This window comes from Ictalurus furcatus, chromosome 4, assembly GCF_023375685.1.
Source record: "Ictalurus furcatus strain D&B chromosome 4, Billie_1.0, whole genome shotgun sequence".
In the NCBI taxonomy this organism is placed as follows: Eukaryota; Metazoa; Chordata; class Actinopteri; order Siluriformes; family Ictaluridae; genus Ictalurus; species Ictalurus furcatus.
The window spans coordinates 1,427,998-1,449,356 of NC_071258.1; the positions used below are offsets into that span (position 1 = coordinate 1,427,998).

Consider the following 21,359-nt stretch of genomic DNA (forward strand, 5'->3'; position numbering starts at 1 on the left):
CCTGTCGGAATACGGGTGGAGGGGAAATAAGGCAGGGATAGGGAGAAGCATTGGGAGTTCGCTGTGTAATGGCGGCCTCGGTGTTGCTCTCTGCGGAAAGCACCGTGCCTGGATTCTCTGTCGGTGGTAGTACCGGTGCGTCAGGGACCGCCGGGAATGGATTAACCGTGCCTGGACCTGCGAGCTGGAACCGTTCCCTGGACCGGGCGTTTGAAGAAGCTGCGGCCACCGGCTGCCTCAACCTTAGCGGCAGGAAGCTGAAGGAGTTCCCGAGGAGCGCCGCTAGTCACGACCTGACCGACACGACCCGGGCCGGTACGCAGCTTACTAACGCGGCCTGCGCTTTAAATTTAACACCATGAGATCAAATAAATCTAAAGTCCTTCAGCTTCCAAACCACAATTCCGCTTTAAAACCAAACAAACAACTTAAACCGTTTGTTTACGCGAGTTAAGCATGTAGTCGAACTGGTATGCTAATTAGCATTAGCTCCATTCAGGGAGTAAACACGGGTGTGTGCTCGGGTTAAACTTTACATCAGGCTTTAACTAGTTAGCTAAGTAGTTTATTTCGATAATTAACTAACTAGATATCTTCAATATCTACCACTAGAAAAGTTAACTCTTACATTTTTTGTTTTTAATTTATTTTGGTTTAGCGATAGCATACTACTAACTAGCATACCTGACTAGCCCGCTATCTGACATAGGTGTTTATTAGCGTGGGGCCAAATCCAAATAAAGTCGTTATTCGGTGTATGTGCGCACTCTCTAGGGGGTGAAACAATGACCTGTGCACCCTATCTAGTGGACTTGTTATCTATGTCGCGGTTATTTGTAACGCTTCCTTTGCGTTAGTTCAATTTAAGCCTGTCAAATTTATAATGAGCTTCAAACTCGCCTGGTGGTTCGATATATCGGTGGTTTTTACTTGGAAAATACTTTTATTTGGGGAGGAAAAAAAACACGAAGTAAAAACAATATAAATAAAGTACTAAACTTTAACACTGTTAATACACTTTATTGTCGACTGATAATTCTTCATTTGCAGCCAAAATTCTGTAACACAGTGACATAATTGTTAGTTAATTAATTATTAATAGTTAATTATCGTTTGTTTATGGGTCAGTATGGAAGAGACTAGGGGCGTGTCGATCTGATGCTGAGTATCGGAATGATGGAATTTGATCTAATCAGGTTTTGGTAACATTGTGAACAGATTGCGTTTTATTTATATTTATTTATACACGTATATCGAGCGACGTGACAATTTGTGGACGTGAAACTGTCTCGATGCACGCGGACGCTCTCTGGTTGCGTTTCTGAGACGCTGCAATCTCGTTGGCTGTCCTCAGTTCGCCGTGCTGATATGCAAATGAAAGCTTGTGATGCAAACTGTAGCGTAGATTCTGGCGTATCTTCTTTAAAAATACGTAAAATTACACGTCAAATTCCGTCCTGTTTTCATGATCCTTTCTGATGAAATTTTAACCGGGGTAATTTTCTGTTCCTGGCCTCCATGACTCGATTAAAACGTCAAGCCGTCGTCGTGATTGTCGTCATGAACTTCGGATCGGATATACTCAGACTTTACGTTCAGAGTTAAGTATTTCGTGATCTCGGAGGCGTCGGTGTCGGAACTGAAGAACGTAGAACGGTTTGAGACATGGTGCGATTTGTTTAGCCGTTGAAGACGTGGCGTTACTGTTTTTTTTGGTTTTTTTTACGTGTGAATGAGCAGGGAATCGGAGCGACACTCGGTTTACCAACGTCTCTGAGCTGTAAAAGAAACCCGAAAGAGAAACGGCGGACGCTATGGTGTGGGAAAGCAAACAGACACAGGCTTGTCCCTGCACGATTCGCTTCTCACCCCGAGGCACTTCCTCTGAAAATCACATTAACACTCCGTTACTATGTTTAACTACAGACCGAGCGCGTCGAAATCGAACCGAGTGCTTAACGAGTCACTGCTCTCAGCGCTGCTGCGTCTCGCTAACTCGCCCTCCGCCCTCCGTTTTCTTTAATGGCTTCCTTAAATCTGGAGTTTTTCTCTTTCTTTCTTTTTAACATTTATACGTCCTGATTTGTTTCATAAATCCAGCGCTTTTCTTTAATCAGATCACCGGAGTTCATGTAAACGTGTCGAATGGAACGATATCCCAAAAATCAGGTTTTCATTCAGCTTGTGTACGTAAACACCTTCACTCTCATTAGCATAATCACGAATATGCAAAACAAACGTCATAAATATTCGAATAGGCATTGTGTTGGCTGAAAAATCAGACGTTACGACGTCAGACGATTCGTCGTCATTTTCGTAGCTCCGGTCGTCTACTAAAGGAAAAAGAACAACTGGAAAACGACGTTTTTGTATTTTCGTTAAAATCCCAAATCCGTCCGAGATGCATCCGATCTACTAAGACGCGACAGAAGAGGTTTTGGGCGGGGCATGTGTTCTTAACCAGTGACGAACCTCCCGTTCGTTATGCGATTCTGGCGGAATATTGTAGAATTACTTTTTTTTTTTGTAATAATCTTTAGTACTAATAAGGGGGCGGGGCGATATGTAGAAAACTTCGTATTACGATTCTCGGACGCATTTCTACAATAAGAGATACGTAGGTTTGCAAACGATAATAAAAAAAATCAGTCCAATCAACATTTAACTTTTAAAAAAAATTAAATGAGTAAATAAAACATCAGTAAAAACGTTAACGTTTAATATTTTAAGTAGGAAGTTAACGTCACATCAGTCAGTTTGTGTCTGTAACATCGCAGGAAAACATTTTATCGTGATCTCGATGTGATAACCGTCGTGTCACTCAGCTCTGCGACTAATCACGCCGTTTATAACGGTTAAAACCACGTCCGTCACGTTTCCCCTCACACATCGTTACGGGAAAATTGGACGTGGCCTTCCAGCTGCCGTGGGAGAGAAGAACGGCGCTTGGAGGAACGCGCGAGGTTTGGAGGAATGTGGAAATTCTTGTGGCGAACCGAGCTTTAAAATAGAGTCGGATTCTCGCCGCGCCGCGTTTGTTTTGGGTTGTAAATTATAGCCCGGGTTTGTGTGCGAGGCTGCGATTGTTTCCACACGAGACGGAGAAGTACCGGCACGGCCGATACGACGGGGTAACATCGATCTCGTGATGATTAACGCCGATTAACGCTCTTCTGAGATCGAAATGTTTATAAAATGTTAAAGCGAGTCGTTAAAGCGAGTCATTCTAGACGGACCGGTACGTAGCAGTCGGGGGGGGAAAATGCTCACTTTCTCAGTGTTAATAATAAATATTCATGTTTTAAAATATAAATGTCATTTAAAAATGTAAGTACGTGTTTTAAAAATATACAAAAGTAAGTATAAGGTATCCAAGCTGCTTTCCTGAGCTGGGAAACCGAACCGAGCTGTTACAAAGCTCTGACACTGGAGACTCCTTCCCTGAACGCGTCCGTAAATAAAATAAACGTCTCCTAACGAGAAAGAAAAAACAAGACGCAGGTCTTTTGTTTGTTTGTTTTGTTTTCTTATCTTTGTTTTATACTAATCACATTTTTAAATCAGTTTATCATTAGTCTTACGAGGTTACGTGGAGCGTCTGCCGTGCACGCCCCTGCGTACGGGCTGTTACTATAGAAACGATAAGGTATTAGAACGAGCACGTCGTTATTATACTCCTGCGATTTGGAGAGGCGAGACCGTCGGAGCTTCTGTTCTGGAGAATGACCGACGCGACAGAAGGGGAAATTAGCCAGGTGTATAAGTGTCATTTCGGATCGCCGAGGGGAAGCGAAGCCGAGAGGAAAGAGGAACAGGGGATGAGGTGATGAAGTTCCTCTTGTACAAAGCTTCATGGGGTTTTTTTTTTGTTGTTGTTGTTGGTCTGTTTACCTGCTGATTGTCACATGACGGGAAGTTTTACGCTTTAGCGCAGAAAGGACACAGATGATGAACAGCCAGGGTTTTAAATCTTTCCTCGGACGACCACATGACTGCCGTAAGGGGTGTGTGTGTGTGTGTGTGTGTGTGTGTGGGATGGACTCGCCCACAGGTTTCTTCCACACGTGAACAATGCGGTTTTTTTTCTTTTTCTTTGTGATCCCCGGCTCATGTTTCTCGTGAGCGCTTTAGGGCATGATGTCATCAGGAAAACCGTAAACCTTTTGAAAACAATGAAATAAAACCCACAATAAAAGAAGTCGTCGTAACCCTTTCCTCTCACGTCGCACCACCTGACTTCTTACGAGCTCCTTATAAAACGCTCCGGGTTTAAAGGGTTATGAACACGTTTACGCGTCAAATAACATTCAAACGAATGTATCCAGTAAGATGTAAATTCTCTTCGTGGATGGCTGATTATTTAAAGCGGGTGTTTTATTGGACGGTTGAGCCGCCGTCCCGGCTCCGTTATGAACAAGGAGTGAGGATTTAATCCCGATATTCAGATCTCAGACGTAGCTTCAGGTTTAAAGGGAGATTAGTAAGATTAGTCTTTTATTACGTTATTTTTTTTAACGTCAAGATTACGTCTCTAACAGTTTACAGAAGCTCAGCCCCCAGGATATGCGGTGGAGTGTCTGGAGCGAAAATGACCGACAGGAGGCGTGTCCAACTAGAAACGAGCGTTCCGGACCGGAAGTTTTTCTGAGCGTCTTAATAATTTTTCTAAAGCCACGGCTTAATCCATAGTCTTCATATATATATTTATACAAGTTAGGAATTTAAAAGAAACGACTCTTGCACCTTTTAAGTGCTGTTAGGCACATAGGGGGTGGAGTTTCCCTAAAACACGAGCTCAGCTACTCGTGATTCTGGTCATGAACAGGAACAGGATCACGTCCCTGATGTAACCACGGTCAGAATATGTCGCGTTGAAGTTAGTTTCGGATGTCAATACACTCAAAAACACTTATTAAATACGTAAATATTTACGTTACTGTTCATGAAGCGCTTGGGCATGGTCAGCTTATCCTTCAAACCACGGGCACGGAGAGTGCAGATTAAAATAGCGAATTAAAACCCTGATAAAAATCACCAGCGTTACGATTTCACGACCTTTAATTAATGTCTCGTTCAAGTTCGTTAAGTTATAACGAAAAATAACGGTACACGCTGGATCGAGTGCTATTCTATGTGCCACTGAATGAGTGTGGAAGCCATTTTATAAAAATAATCCAGTGATTCATTCATTCATTCGCAGTATATTAGGCTCCTGTTAGATTTATTTTGATCTGAACAAGTTTTCATTCTTAAGCGCTCTTATTGAAAACCCCGTCTCTGGCGCTTCTGCTCGAGAAATATCTGGCAACCTTCAGTCATCGGTCCCGAATGGCGTGTTTTGTTTCGGTGTTTCGCTGAACAGACAGCGTCACGTCCATACAGATCGTATTCCTCGTCGTCATTGCGATATCCAACACCTTTTTACCGGATAAGAAGCTGAACACCGCATCAAGGCAGAAGGGGGGGGAGGAGAAGAAAACGGACAGAATGAAAGCGGAGAAGTTCTTAGGAGTCGTGTACGGACACGAGACACCTCGGCTTATCAGTGGAAAGAAACAAACCTTAGGAATGAAGTTATGTTTCTTTCTTACAGCGAATGATTAGATTCGGAGTAACAGCGAGTCCGATTGTGTCCGGCTTGGTTAGACTGCGTATTATCAGCTGCGCTTCCTGTCCTGCCGGATCTCCACACAGCTGCACGGCTATAAATATAAATCTGGGAAAGCCTTCATAAAACCCACAGAACCATTCGGGGGAGAAAGAAACCAGTCGAGTGCTAGATAAATCGCAATTTCAGTGATTATCGTAGGTATCGCGATGTAATTTTATAACTAAAAAAATTCATTTAGGTTAAACTTTCCTGCTGTTTTGAATTTTTTTTTAAATACATTTTTACATTTTTTTTTTTTTCTTCCATTTCGGTGTTAATTTACTGTAAGCCCAGAACGAACTTATGGACTCACGGGTCTATTTGCACAATTTATAACGCACTATCGAGTTAAGGAATCAGTCGTCAAAATGATAACATCATTAAAACCGGAGTTACACTTTTATCTTAAATATTAAAGTCGTAATCAGAAGTCAATAGACAACACAACCGTTAACCGTTAACACGGGATTGTTCAAATATTCAGAACGCAACTAGAAAAAAAACTGCAGTGGTACAGTAGTGTTTGTGTCAGCATTCGCTATACGCGGGTGGGTGGGGCTACATGTGTTGCCCCGCCCACAAGTGATCTTATTGGTTAGTGGCTATGGAATGACGTTGACGCCCACCCCTAATCCTAACCATAACCTCTAACTCTTATGGGCGGAGCGACACATGTAGAGTGATGGTGGAAGGGGGCGGAGCTTTTGCGTAATGCTCCTACGCAAAGTGTGCAGGTCTTTAATGTAATATAATCTGTAATAAAGGTCAGTGCATTCTGTGGCAGCGTAACATCACTTAGCGTTTTTTATAGTAACTCGGTATTGCAGAGTTTTCTGTAGAAAGAGAAGCGGCACATCTGCAGCACATCTGCAGCTCACGTGTGTGATCAGAGCGTTCACCTGAACTAACGCAGAACAGGTGAAATATCCAGTAACGGCTCGGGAGATCGTAAATCCTCGACCTTTCTGATCAAAGAGAAAACGCATCACGCGCGTAACTCAGTCCTGATGCTGTCTCTAGCTGAAGAACCCCAACACCACGAAGATTCGCTCCAGCGGAAAACGCTTTATTTCTTATTTACGCTTGCGTCAGGAGGACGCAAAGATGGGGCGCGTGGGTCGGTTCCCATAAACGTGGTCGAGTTCGGTCGATTCATTAGAAGCCGTTTGTGTAAACAAAAACAAAAAATTATCCCCGGAATTTTCAGATTATCTCATAAAGTTTCAGTCAAATAATTAAAAATAAAAATATTCTAGATTTGATTTAATACAAAGAAGTGTTATAAACAAGTGAGTTTAATTATTTTGTATTATGGAATGTGTAGTTTAAAAAAATTATCAGTATAAAAGACATTTAAAAATTCTGTTGGATGTATAATAAATGAAGTAGAGGGTGTTTTACTTAATGTGAATGAAATAAAAATGTAATTGATGTAATTAAGTGCAATAATTGATTAGAGTTAATTTTGTCCTCAGTCAGCAGATTAAATCATTACTAAAAACTAATTGTTATTGAATACAAAAAAAGTGATTTAAAAAAAAAAGGGTCTGTCAATAAAAGGAAAAAAACAAGCAAACAAATAAGAATGTGTGTAGATAATATAATACTGCGATAATGGTTATATTTTTTTTTAAAAAAAAGGAAAAATATGAATTATTTTTAAATAATTTTTTTATCTCCTGATTTTTTTGTGTGTGTGTGTGTAGACCTGTCGCGTAACAGACTGCCCGAGCTGCCGGTGGAGGTGTGTATGTTCGTGTCGTTGGAGAATCTGAACCTGTACCAGAACTGCCTCCGCTCTCTACCTGAGAGTCTGATCAACCTACAGGCCCTCACGTACCTGAACATCAGGTAACACACACACACACACGCAGAGTAATCTCACGTGTTACTGGAACACCGTTACTGGTTGCGTACTGCACACGTGAGAAGGTGAGGTAAGAGAAACATTTTCACTGCAGTGTGTGTGTGTGTGTGTTTGTCTCTGCAGTCGTAATCAGGTGTCCACTCTGCCTGCTCACCTGTGCAGTCTGCCACTCAAAGTGCTCATCGCCTGCAACAACAAGCTCGTGTCCCTGCCTGAAGAACTCGGCCAGCTCCGACAGCTCACCGAACTGGTGCGTAGCCACGTGACTCCGAACCCCGAGACCACACCCACCTCATACACCTTACACCTGATAGCTCTCTGTGTCTGTGTGTGTGTTTATTCACCTTCTTTTACTGAAAATAACAAGGTGAAATGAGTTGAGCGCGCACACACGGCAAAAATACTTTAAAAAAGAAGTCTCTGAAAAATATTTTTAAATGGACTGTCATGTTTGATATTTTTTCAAATATTACATCAAGCGAGACAGCGAGAGCGCTGAGAGCGAGACAGTATGTACTGAGTGCTGTGTGTTTCTCTCTCCAGGACGTGAGCTGTAATGAGATTCAGACGTTACCTGCGCAGGTGGGCCAGCTCGAAGCTCTGAGAGACCTGAACATCCGCCGAAACCACCTGGTCCGCCTGCCTCCGGGTTAGAGCTCGCATATCTCTCACACACACACGCGCGCGCTTCAGTTACTACATTTGTACACGTTGCAATAGAACTTTTTATTTTTGTATATTTTTGTTAAAAGTTTTGAAAAATTGTCTTAGAAAATTACTTTAAAAAAAAGTACTACATTAAATTATGAATTACAATAATTATAATAATAATAATAATAATAATAATAATCCACTTTCTGTGGAAAGTGTTTTTTTTTTTTTTTTTTTTTTTTTAAAGAAAGGTACTGAAATTTTAATTAAATAGTTGTTTATTTAATTTAACAGAGTCATTTATTTATTTATTTACGGCTTGTGCACTGAGGGTAATTGTTAGGAACGGTAATTTAATATTTTTGGTATTTGTACAGCTAGTTACGGTTTAATTACGTCAGCTGACTTGCTAGCTGCTAGCAGTAGAACTGTACCTGCTGCTTTCCCCCTTTTTAAGAACAGAAATGTTGATCTGTGCTTTAATGATCGCCGCTGAAAAATTCTATCATCTGCCGTGAATGTTCGTGGAAAACGATGATTTTTTTTACAACATTGTTTCTGTTAGCTGTAAGTGTTCAAGATTCATCTGGTGTTTCTTCAGAGACGCATCAGCAGCGGTGTCGGCGTCTCTACCGGTTACCTGTTAGAACTTGTTCAATTTTTACCTCGGTGATCTTTTTTAAGTTCTGTTGATTGATTGCAGAACTGGCGGAGCTTCCTCTGGTGCGCTTGGATTTCTCCTGTAACAAGGTGACGTCCATCCCGGTGTGTTACCGCAACCTCCGACACCTGCAGAGCATCGTGCTGGACAACAACCCCCTCCAGAGCCCGCCCGCGCAGGTCTCACACACACACACACACACAGTCACGACAACCTTTACATGCTCATTCGGTCATGATATGATAATGATATCACGACCGAAGATGAAATCGTTTACTTTAGATTTAAGACTGTACTGCGTGTGAGCTGTGTGGATATTATTGATAGTTTAATTTAATTTCCTTTAATGAAGTCAGAAACCGGTGATGGGTCATACAGTGTTTATTTGCTGAGACGTTATAAATAATATTCTGTGGAAATTTTGTAGAAGTGTGGAAATGTAAGTATTTAATTATGTATGCAAGGAAATAAGTATAAACAAATACGTAGTTACGCAAGTAAAAAAAAAAGTATATAAGCAGGTATGTAAATGAGTAACCACGAAAATGTGTATATAAGTAAACATTTAAACATGTATGTAAATAAGTAGGTAGGTAAATGTGTATTTAAGTAAATAAATATATAAATAAGCATATAGATACGTATGTAAATAAGTAAGCAGGTAAATAAGAAAGTAAATATGTATTTAAATAAGCATATAACTAAGTAGGTAAGAAAGTATATAAAAAGCGTGCAAGTAAAAACATATATAAATAAATATGTAAATAGGGACATTTTTTGTGTCTAAGGTGAAAATGTAAATGAGTAATAAAGCATACAAGTCTGTAAGTGAGTAAATAAAGTTCTTGTTTTTCGTGTGTGTGTGTGTGTTTACAGATCTGCATCAAGGGGAAGATCCACATATTTAAGTATTTGAACATAGAGGCGTGTAAAATAGCTCCAGATCTCTCGGATTACGACAGAAGACCACTGGGCTTTGGGTCCTGGTGAGCTTTATCTCTCTCATTAACACGTCCACAGTGACGTGAAGTGAATTAAGAGCAGTGAGATAATTAATCAAAGTGCCTCACGTGAGATACGTTCTGTCGGTCTCGGTGAAGAAACGGCAGGAATGCGATGTACGTGTGTTTCGGCGGATGTTTAGCTGACTGTTAGGTAACAGGCCGTGTCCCAGCATGCAGAGGTGCGAGATGAACCAGATTCCGCTGTTGATGGTGCAATCGATGTAGAAAGAAGTAGCGTTAAGGTGAACTGCAGAACAGTGAGGACTTTGTGTTGAGGAATTTGACGGGTATGAGACGATAGGTTAAAGATACGATATGAGACACGATACGTATCCTGATACGGGCTTCACGAGACGATATACAGTAGATGCTCTGTACTGTAAGAAAAGTAAAGGGGTTAATAATATACGGTGTAATTTTCCCCTATTATAGTGTTATTTTAATCTTTTTTGCTGTCATAAATGTATTTCATGGAAAGGTTATTAACATGGAAAGATTGTTTGGTGATGGCTTGTACGTTAAACAATGAAATAAGTTCAGGAAAACAATCCTGATTTTATTTTGTGTATTTCCTCATCATTCTGAAATTAGTTTCAGGTTACGTTGCCGCTATCAAAACGCACACGACGTGCTTCTGAACCGTTTTTCCAGATATATCTGACGTGTGTGTGCGTGTGTGTGTGTTTTTAGTGTGGAGGAACTTTATCCTGGCCGGCCGTATGGAGCTCTGGACTCGGGGTTTAACAGCGTGGACAGCGGAGACAAGCGCTGGTCAGGCAATGAAGTGAGACACTTTATTATTTTAATTAAAATAAATAAATAACACCTATAAATTTAAAGTCCCCATAAAGTGCCTCGAAATTAATTCGATGTGACATAATTTCCACTGAAACAGGAAGTCAGGGCGGGACGTATCAACTGGCTCCTCCCCTTTTTAAAACTACCAATAGCGTTTAGTCCGATTCACAGGTCGTACGTGCCAATTAGCGCAGTAGATTTTTATGATGTTGTGGGCGGGACACTTCAGATTCTAGAGAGCACGTGATTGGACGGACACTGAGAAGCTGAAGTGCAGAATGATGTCATCGGAACTGTTGATCTGTATCGGTGGTAGAGCGCGCGCGAGAGAGAGTGTAAATTTTCAACACGTATATCTTCTAAATGTGAATTTTGTCATTGTTTTGGAGCGCACTAGCTTATAGATAACCTTAAGGCTGAGGTATTCGTACTAAACGCCACGAGACGTCCATTTTGATTTCAAGGGGTCCGAGCACCATGCGAAGTATTTAATAACAGTTTATTTTTAATTAAAGGCTGGAATGTGTTGCATGTACAGCGTACCACAGTTGCGTTATTTAATTATTAGATGGTGTGAAAATGAATTAACTTATGTAAATTATGAAATTAATTTGTCTAATTAGTAATTGTATTAAGTAATTAAAAAATGAATGAATTAGAAATGAATTAATAAATAAATTAGTTGAGACGTTGCATGTTGTTGCACAGTTTTTCCTACTTATTTGTGTATTTTTTTTATTTTTTATTTTAGTTATTGTATGATCTAAATTATTTCGAACAATACTTTTAAACGCTTTTACATTCTTGTTTTTAATACATTTAAACGATCCTTAGTGAATACTTGGTGAATCTTATTATTATTTTGCTTTCGTTGCTGTCGCTCGCTCCTGCGTGGTTCATATAAAATAAAATATTGCAGGAATCATTTTCAAGCACGTTAATAATTCTTTTTGTTCGGTCCGTCGATTAAACGGTGACCCGTGTGATGGATGGCTTCGTCTTGAGGACGAAAAAAAAAATTATTCTTAAAAATTTATTTCTTTGCCTTCTATTCTTTTCTCTCAGCCATCAGACGAGCTGTCGGACCTGCCACTCAGAGTAGCGGAGTTAACCAGAGAGCAGAGACTCCGGCGAGACCGAGAGCGGGACGAGCACAAGACCGGATCGCTGTTGGCTAACGGAATATGTAAAGTGGATTTTAAATAAATAAATACATAAAAATCTTTGTTTCTACTTATTGCAGCACTAACTTTTTAATTTGAAATCTTCACCGCAGTGGAGGCGGAGCTCGACCAGATCGACTTTATTGACAGCTGTACAGGGGAAGAAGAAGAGGAGGATGGGCGGAGCCAAGGACGGGAGCCAGTCAGCCTCAGCTCTCAGTTTATGGCCTACATCGAGAGACGAATCACCCGAGAGGTGTGTGTGTGGTGTTGTTGTTTATGACGTGTGTCCATAACACACGGACCCATTAGTTACTTACATCAAGAAGACTTTTTCAAAGATACTTCAATTGTGTGTGTTACAATTATTTGTGTGTGTACAATTGTGTGTGTTATTAATTGTAACAAGAATTCGATTAACTGATTACATGCTTTGTCTTTAAGCCATCCATCCAGATTATTATTATTATTATTATTATTATTATTATTATTATTATTATTATTATTGTTGTTGTTACTAGGGCTCACCGGTGAAAGCAGGTTCCTACAGAGATGCGAGAAATGACGAATCGAGACGCTACGTGTCTTTACAGAACCGGTACACACACACACACACACACACACGTGTGTGTTAATCTGTACTGGAAATTATACATTAATTAATTATGTATATATTTGTTTATTAACGTTGCAGTGTATTTGTTAATGAAAAAATAACCAAGGAATTTTTTTTTTTTACCAAGGAAAGTCTACTGGTTGCTATGGCAATTGTGACATAGTATAGTAACTATGATAAAGTAGTACTTGTGTTTGATAATTCACTGAAATGCGTCATTATATTATTATATGGTTATTTTATTATAATTGTTTTGCAGAAGTGTATCGGATACAGTCGGCACGTTGTCATCTCCGTCTCACAGCCAGGTAAATTCCCGACTTTTTCCCGTTTTATTAATGCATGTATACATACAATGCAATATACACACATCAACACTGTGTGTGTGTGTGTGTGTGTGTGTGTGTGTGTGTGTGTGTGTTAGCGGCCGGGCTCAGGCGGCGGTGTGGAACGCATTCGGCGGGAGGCTCAACTCGCCGCTCAGAGGTACGAAGATGAGCGGCAGAGAGCGCGAGGCGGACAGAGAGAACCCATGAGGACTTACGCCAAGGTACACAAACACCCCACAGACTTTTTGTAAAAAATCTAAACACGAAAACCTTAATTCCTACTGAAGTGTTTTGAAATAACGAAAAAATATACTTAAAATGACCTAGGATGGTATCTCTGCAAACTTTTCTCCTGCATAAATATGCACATTAAAACGCGCGTCCTCGTTTCGCTCCACGTTAACATGAGTAACGTTAGCTAACTTAGCTAGCTGGTTTGCTAACTGCTTCTAAACTAGCTCGCGGTCATCACAATCTGACCGCTTGATCCTGACTTTCCTCACCGATTTATTTAACAGCAGCCGAACCTAGCGTAGCTGTCGTTGGTTACCATGGCAACGACAGATTTATTCGTAACTAACGACAGCCGAGTTAGTTGGTCGGTTAGTTAGTTAGACGGTTGCGGTGTTGCTGTGGTCTAATGATATTTGCGTATAGAACACGATTGGTCGAGAGCTGGGTAGCTTCTTTAGTGATGTCACAAACTGCGCTTATGTGTAGCCCCACCCCCAAACCAGCATTATACAGAAGTGCTAAGTTAAAAGTTGAGTTAAATACAAATACTAACTGGTATAGTTAAAATCAGCATCCAGGAAGAGTCGGTCATGAAACTTATATATATCTCGCCTGTATAGCTGCCGTATTTATTACTCGTTTAGTAAATATGTTCATTTAGGCACGCCTACAAAACTCCATAAAAGGTGAAGCTTTCAGAGAGTTGAAAATAAATGGTGAAAGAGCTAAATGCCCTTCAGCTGGCGTAGACACACACTAACGTTTTTATCTCGTGTAAATGGTCGCGTGAAGGATTTCTGAATAAATTTGTCCATAAACAAGCTTTCGTTGACTTTTTCCAGCAGAAGTCAGCTCAGAGTCCACCGAAGCTCAGTCCTACAGACGGCGAGGTGAGGCGGCTTCACGTTTAACGTCACGTTTTTACCTCCATTTTGCACGCTCTTCCTAAAAAAAAATAAATAAATAACACGTTTCTCCCCCTCGCCCTGTCGACTCTAGAACCTGTACCCTTCCAGGCGTTCTACTCATACGGATGACTCCGCCCTCTTTATGGTAAGAGCCTATCAGAATTGCGTTTTTGACTTAATTACTTATTCCTTTTGTCTAAAAACATGCCTGTGTTTATACTGCCGTTATTTTAAACACTATTTATGTATTTGCACGCTTAACTTGACGTGTCAAATATCTCACAACTTGAAATATTCATCTTGACGACTTCCTTCCCCCCCCCCCCCCCCCTTTCTCTCTCTTTTGTAAAAATCACAGCAAGGGGAAGATCGAGCTTCGCTGGCCTCGAACGGTAAGATTTAATTTTTTTTTTTAAACGTTTGATCTTTTTTCTCTCTCTCTCTCATCACTCCTCTCACTGCTCACTCCGTATCTCACACAGCGCTCCAGTCCCCCTCGTACCCCGGCCCCGCCGCCCTGACCTCCTGCCGTGGAGCCACTTCACGTCCCGACAGCTTCCTGTACCGCCTCAGCCAGAGAGAGGAGAAGAAACGAGGTACGCCTGGACCATTACTCAGTCCTGCAGGCGGAGGACGCGGGAAAATATCGATCTATACGTTAATGACGTTTTAATATCATTTCTGTGATTTTTTTTTTTTTTTTTTTTTTTTTTTTCCCCCCAGACTTATTCTTTTCTAACGCAGCCTCCATAATGCACATCACAATTTTCTTTCTCATAATTTCTCATCACAATGCACATAAAACACATTCATAATTAACTGGAAATAGAAAGCCTAGAATAGACTTTAAAATAGAAAGTTTACCCGAAAAATAATAATAATGAAAAAAATCACCAAAAAAGTCAAATTTAAAGAAGTTGCTCTCAGTGTGTAGGGGCTGATCCCTAACTTAATGAAAATAGAACAAAAATAAAGACAAAATAATGACTGAAAATCCATTTAAACAATTCAAGTATGAACTTTAAAAAATAATAAATTTTAAATACAAAATTCGTTTCTATTTAAGCATTACTGAACCATTATATTTATTGTCTTTGTTTATTCCTTTTTTTTGTTGTTCTTTATATCTTCCTACATTTGTTAATAAATAATATATATATATATATATATATATATATATATATATATATATATATATATATATATTTGAGAATACGAAAAATACCAAATGAGTGAAAAGCATAAGGAAATAAATAAAACAGAATTAAGTGTGCATAAAAGAATGAAGCAGTAAGTTCATATATAAATAAATAGAAAACATAAATATATATTAAAAAATGTGATAAGTGATTAAATAAATACAGAACTAAACCGACAACTGTGGAAAATTTAACAAATGAAGATAATATAGATAATATTTATTTTGAATAATGTATATTCAGTTTTTTCAACAGAAAAAATTTAAAGGGTATTTATTTGTTAATTTATTTCAAAATGTATTTACTTGCCTTTTTTTTATTCCAATGAATGTTTTGTTTGTTGTTTATATTTTATTAAAAAGTTATGCTTGAGGATGCGATCGGGTCATAATCAGAGTTTATAAGAATCTGAAGGTGGATTTGATATTAAATGTGATTTGCTTTTAATAGGAAAATAACTTGGTGTTATGACTGTGATTTTTGTGTGTGTGTAGAGTCGAGAACTGGGAGGCTGGAGCCAGGTAGCGTGACTCCTACACCTTCACCAGCTCCAGGACTCACAGGAGAAGAAGCTGAACTGGTGGAACAGCTCAGAAAGGTTGTCCATAACCTTCTAACCAGAAACTTCTGCCACCTTTCATAACAAATACACAGCCACACAACACACACACACACACACACACACACACACACACACACACACACACACACACACACACACGTGTGTGCGAACGCGAGAAGGGGCGGTCATTATCTGGCTCCATGATTGAATTTGTGATTTTGCTTCTGTCTCCTGACTGTAGAACATTGAGTCTCGGCTGAAAGTTTCGTTGCCTAGCGACCTGGGGGCAGCGCTGACGGACGGGGTTGTGCTGTGCCATCTGGCCAATCACGTGCGGCCTCGCTCAGTACCCAGCATCCACGTGCCCTCGCCTGCGGTGGTCAGTAACGCTGTACTGTGTGTGTGTGTGTGTGTCTTGGGGGGGTGGGGGGTTGGTTGGTTGTTTGTTTTTTTTTCTCCCTCCATTTTGTGTTTATGGATATTTCATAGAAACTTTCTATTTCCTTTCAGCCCAAACTGACTATGGCTAAATGTCGACGGAACGTGGAGAACTTCTTGGAGGCGTGTCGTAAAATCGGCGTCCCTCAGGTAAGCTTTAAAAAATCAAAATAAAAGCGCTTCTGAAATGTTTGGATCTCAGCAGAACACTGAGGATCCGGAGGTTAAAACTAATCAAGTTAGCGAGCTAGCGAACATGCGGGGATGGGTTTAGCCATCTTTTTATTTATTTATTAATTGCTACAGGTCATGATTCAACTTGTAGCTTGTTGACCTTTCTGAAATGTAGTTTTTTTATGTTTTATTTTAGTTTAAAGTTAAATTAAAGTTGGATTCAATGTTTAGCTTGCTGACATTTAAGGATTTTTCTGCATTTTTTTTTTTTACATTTCAGATAGAGAGAGAGAGATAGGCTGCCAATAGTTTTTTATTTTTTATTATTTATTTTTTTTTAAGAATTGATTTGCCAGATAGATATTTGTATTTAATTTTGTTTATGCTAAAGGTCATGGTTCACATTGTAGCTGTTTGTCCTTAAATAATATACTAATAAATTATTTTTATATATATATTTTTTTTCACATACAGTTTCACTATTTTTTTTAAAATATTAGTTATTTCTTAAAAATAATTCTCAAACTTCTAGAATCTTGCTCTTTCAATTTTTTTTACACTCTTCTAATAAACCTCGTTAATATTTTCACACTTTACTGCCCCGGCGCTAATGTAACTAAATTCATTAACGCTCTCTTTCTCTCCTCCCCCTTTTCATCTCCTAAAACATTCCTTTGCTGTCTCATCTCTTTTCATCACATATTTTACATTATCGATGCTTTATTTCCTCACGTTTCCGTAACCCCGCCCCCTGTCCGTTTCTGTAACTCCTCTGAAGGGAAGCCTGTGTTCAGTTGGCGAGGTGTTAGAGGGCAAAGCGCTGTGTTTATTCAGACTGATTGATGCGTTGCTCTCACTAGCGCCCCCTAGGCGTCCATCGCCTCCATCCCAGCTGGCCGGCTTCGCGCTGTTCTACCTGTCCTTCATGTATCTGTTGTGCGCTCTTTACTGCCACCTGGTGCCGTGTTTCTAATCCGCACTCGTACACTTGCAGTGCGTGTCTCCTGCACTGAAAACAGACCGAAAGTGTTTAACTAATACGCCGCGCTAATAAACCAGACAATCGTCGTCATCTTCCTACAAGGTGCCAAAAGGGTACCCTTAAATTCAGTAGATCAACATAATTAATTAATGAGTTTGTATAGCACAACAGTTTATGAATAATAATGGACAGCACAAGTTCTGAGTTCTCCATCAAGAACTGGTTTTTATTGTTTTCTTCAAACAAGATGGAATCTTTTTTTCTTCACTCATAACTAGCATTGATACCAAAACACAAGTCAGGTATACGTCCAGTTCCGTGCTCATTTACCCGTACTCAATACGGGAAAAAATGCTCCAATACCGACCTCACCCGATTTTAGTTCCTACCTGCGGTTAGTTCCCGTTTACTGACCGATGCAGAAACAAAAGAAAAACTTATAACCGTGGTTTTATCTTCCCCTGCTGTGTACAAACTTCCATTAAATGCATGTAGAGACGATACAAAGAACAATTAAAATGGAGCTTGGTAGGAAGTAACCGAGATCGTTGGTTCCTTCAGAGAGCATACGTACAGTCAGCTCATCTCGGTAACTTAATCCGAGAACCAATACGTGTAAATGAAACAGTTTTCACACTGATTAATAAATTATTTAATTGGTATTTAACTAGTTAGCTTTAGAAGCTATATAGCTACTAGTATTTCTCATGAAGTTTTTTTTTTTTTTTTAAAGGCTGCGCAGGCCACACCCACAAGAGACAACCTACGAGTAGACTGCGTAGAATTTTGCGTTTACGATTGTTTTTCATAGCTGATGGAATAAAAAACAAAAACAGTTCTTGTTTGTAGACTCAGACATTTGGATACTGTTCGTATCAGGAATTTTCCCAAAGGCTGACACGGACAACGTCGCACTACTTAACGGGCGTAGCCATACGTTTATTAAGCCGATAAGTGCCCCTGTTCAAATCCAAACGTTTTACAATCCCTCCTTCCAAAGGGTGGATTTGTCGGACTCTTTACTGAGAAACGCTGCTGTTATTTACGAGCTTCTTCTCGGCTGCTTATAGTGGTGTGCGTTTCTGAGCATACAGTAACAATTGTTTTTAACCTGCAATAATGTATTCTGGGTTTCAGGGTTGAGAAATTGAGGCCTTTTTGGTCTCGTGATAAAAGGCCTGTTGAAATAGCCTATCTGTAACTTCGTAAGTTAATTCGATAGCTAGAATATAGCTTTGGAAATGAATGTTTAGGGTTTTTGTGTGCAAGATGATCTGAGACCGTGTGATTGGGTATGATGGTTTAAACCAGTGTTTTTCAAATTGGAGGTATTTGCAGATACTTCTTGACAGAAAATGATAATGTAAAGACTTGTGAGGGAAAAGGGGTACTAATTAATACTGTTTTCTCAGATATTATTTTAATGTAATAGTTTGAACTATTAATTCCAATCCAAAGATCTAGTTCATGGGTGACAATTGTGCCGCTCAACTGGCATACACCCGACACTCGCTCTTTATCTTGCTGGCGGTGAGCCCACAGGTTGGCTTGCCGTTTCGGGCTGAGCTCGACACTCCAGACTCGCCTGTTGATCTTGCAGGAGGTTGAGCCCACATGATGGCACGATGATGCCATTATGGGCTGAGCTCGACTAGGTCACAAGAGTGGCCCAGTCACCAGACACTCACCTGTTGACATTAACCCCAGGTCTGGCTCCACTTTTAATCCCTCAGGTGGTTGAGCCCAAAAAATGGTGCCACGTTGACATTTCAGGCTGAGTTCGAGAGAGTTGCATGAGCGGCCCAGTATTCGGGCGCTTGTCTGTGGACACCACGTCTAGGTCTGGCTCCACTCTTAATTTTGCAGGTGGTTGAGCCCACATGATGGCTTCACGACGCCATTTTGGGCTGTGTACGACTAGGTTACATGAGTGGCCCAGTCACCGGACGCTCACCTGCAGATACCACCCCCAGGCTTGGTTCCACCCTTCATCTTGCAAGAGGTGAACGCAAAAGATGGCGCCACATTGACATTTCGGGCAGAGCTCGAGCAGGTTACATGAGTAGCCCAGATGCTCACCTGCAGAAACCACCCCCAGGTTTAGCTCCACCCTTCATTTTGCAGGTTGCGAGCCAACAAGGTGGGTCTATGTAACCATTTCAGGTGCTTTTCTTCAAACACGATCCTCAGGCTTTGCTCCAGGACTGGGTCCTTGTGACCCTAATCCATTTCGTTTCTTAGAATCTGTTCACCATGGGTAGCCCTACTTGGGAGCCTTAGTACCCTAACTGTTGTAGCATTACAGTCCTTGTACTGCTCCGTGGTGGTGAAGCAGGAGCTCAGTTTGCCGTTGAAGCACTCTGTTTATCGCTCAGTCTACGTGTCTATAAGGTCTTGAGTACAGGCTGTGGCGATGAGGTCCTTCCTCTGGGATGCTCTGTGATGGGGTGAGGAGTTTGATGTCCTGGGAGACCCTCGGAGTAGAGTTGTTCCTCTTTACTTTGGCTAGGGCTCCTTACAAGGATGAGCCCTGGATGGAGATGGATCAGGCACGTCCCAATGGACTGAGACTCCGGTGCAGACCCAGACCCACTGGAGATATTGTATAGGTATAGAGAGGTATAAAGTCTGGTCTAAACCTCTCAGCTGTTTGCCACCATGACTTCCACCTTCTATACTATGGTCCTTCCCTTACAGATTTCTGTGCTTCTAGTTAAGTAAAGGGATCCTTGACTTAAAAGATTGTTAAAAGGGGTCTATAGCCAAAAAAGTTTGGGAACCACTGGTTTAAACAACCACAGTCAGTATGTGTGTGTGTGTGTGTGTGTGTGTGTGGGGTTATACACACTGTTGCCTAATGTTCTGATAATCCTTTACGTTTATGACTCTTACAAAACTTTTACAATAAAATTGAATCCTTGTCCTTCACTGTTTCTGGGTCTTTTGCTGCTACTTACTCCAGTGTTATTCAGCTTAATCTCTATCCACCAAGTCCGACAACAATGTAGTCACTCCGACCTGGTCACTTTTAAACTCAGTCAAGAAATAAACATTTAAAATGTGCAAATTCAAACCTGGAAAAGGAAAGCTAAAAGATGGGGGTTGTGTTCGGGCTTCCACGGTTGGAAGTAATTAGGAGCATAAGGTCAGGATTTCACTCTGTACTTATCTATCTATCTATCTGACATTTCTTTAGTATTAATACAGGCTTGCGAACATTAACACGTTTGGCGTCGGAGCGCCGCATTTTATCATTTTAATACAGTACTCTGAGTTGTCGCTCAAAAATACACAAAAGTGCTATGATGAAAGAAGCGCCATATGAATCTGGAATGATTGACAGCTGCGTAGGTGTTTCGTACTCCCCGATATTAACCGACCCTCTCGCAGCTCCGCCCCCTTTCTGCCATTTCACATTAGTAATATTTGAGTCTCACTTCAGCTTGATGTTCCCTCCCGAAAGATGCAGGTTTTGCTTTCTGTCATGGTGAATTGAGGATGTTTTTAGTTGATTAATGTGAAATAAAATCTATCGATATACTGTATGTTCCACATAGCTAACAGTAAACGTATAGCTAACAGTACACACATAGCTAACGTTAGTCTAATATACCTATTAGGGTGGCGACCGAACTAATCTCTGGCCGAAAACAGACAAAAACAGTACTTTTGGCTTTTTCCATTTGGGTTTATAGGCGGAGTTTGGGTTTATAGGCGGAGTTTAACAGCTACCCAGTTTATTTGTGATGAACTCACACACACTGCGGATAGAGTGGAGAGAGTTCAGGTTAAAAACATTGGAGTGTTTTCTGATTGGTCTCTCTTCTATTCCGCTTTTCCTCATCCGCGTTCTCCACACGCTCATGGCTTTGTTGTTTCCCTATTCATCTCTCACTCCAGTCTTAATTTTACACAGATTTATTGCTAAGTTTGACACGTTTTCTTTTTTCTATTCTTTTATTATACCATTGTTTTGTTTGTTTGTACGATTTTTCATTATTTCGTTATCCATTGACACGCCCTTTTTCCTTTTATTATTTTTTTCCCCATCTCCCCGCTCTCTCTCTCTCTCTCTCTCTCTCTCTCTCTCTCTCTCTCTCTCTCTGTGTGTGTGTGTGTGTGT

General features: G+C 40.5%; 1 protein-coding gene across 3 annotated transcripts in view; it reads left to right on the forward strand.

Annotated features, from left to right (window-relative positions):
• Positions 1–21,359, forward strand: part of lrch3 (leucine-rich repeats and calponin homology (CH) domain containing 3) — a 24,168-nt gene continuing 2,809 nt past the window's right edge. The window contains exons 1-20 of one of the 3 annotated variants that reach the window (XM_053622478.1): positions 1–315; positions 7,357–7,501; positions 7,641–7,767; positions 8,061–8,166; positions 8,872–9,008; positions 9,706–9,815; positions 10,524–10,617; positions 11,697–11,817; positions 11,908–12,050; positions 12,316–12,392; positions 12,670–12,718; positions 12,835–12,960; positions 13,816–13,863; positions 13,973–14,026; positions 14,240–14,273; positions 14,364–14,477; positions 15,575–15,678; positions 15,884–16,021; positions 16,153–16,230; positions 17,033–17,677. In XM_053622478.1, the coding sequence (XP_053478453.1) occupies positions 69–315; positions 7,357–7,501; positions 7,641–7,767; positions 8,061–8,166; positions 8,872–9,008; positions 9,706–9,815; positions 10,524–10,617; positions 11,697–11,817; positions 11,908–12,050; positions 12,316–12,392; positions 12,670–12,718; positions 12,835–12,960; positions 13,816–13,863; positions 13,973–14,026; positions 14,240–14,273; positions 14,364–14,477; positions 15,575–15,678; positions 15,884–16,021; positions 16,153–16,230; positions 17,033–17,227 (2,247 nt within the window). In that variant the 5' untranslated portion in view covers positions 1–68 and the 3' untranslated portion in view covers positions 17,228–17,677. Of the gene's footprint in view, positions 316–7,356; positions 7,502–7,640; positions 7,768–8,060; positions 8,167–8,871; positions 9,009–9,705; positions 9,816–10,523; positions 10,618–11,696; positions 11,818–11,907; positions 12,051–12,315; positions 12,393–12,669; positions 12,719–12,834; positions 12,961–13,815; positions 13,864–13,972; positions 14,027–14,239; positions 14,274–14,363; positions 14,478–15,574; positions 15,679–15,883; positions 16,022–16,152; positions 16,231–17,032; positions 17,678–21,359 lie in introns of those variants that run through there. The other 2 variants (XM_053622479.1, XM_053622480.1) reach the window with 2 other exon arrangements.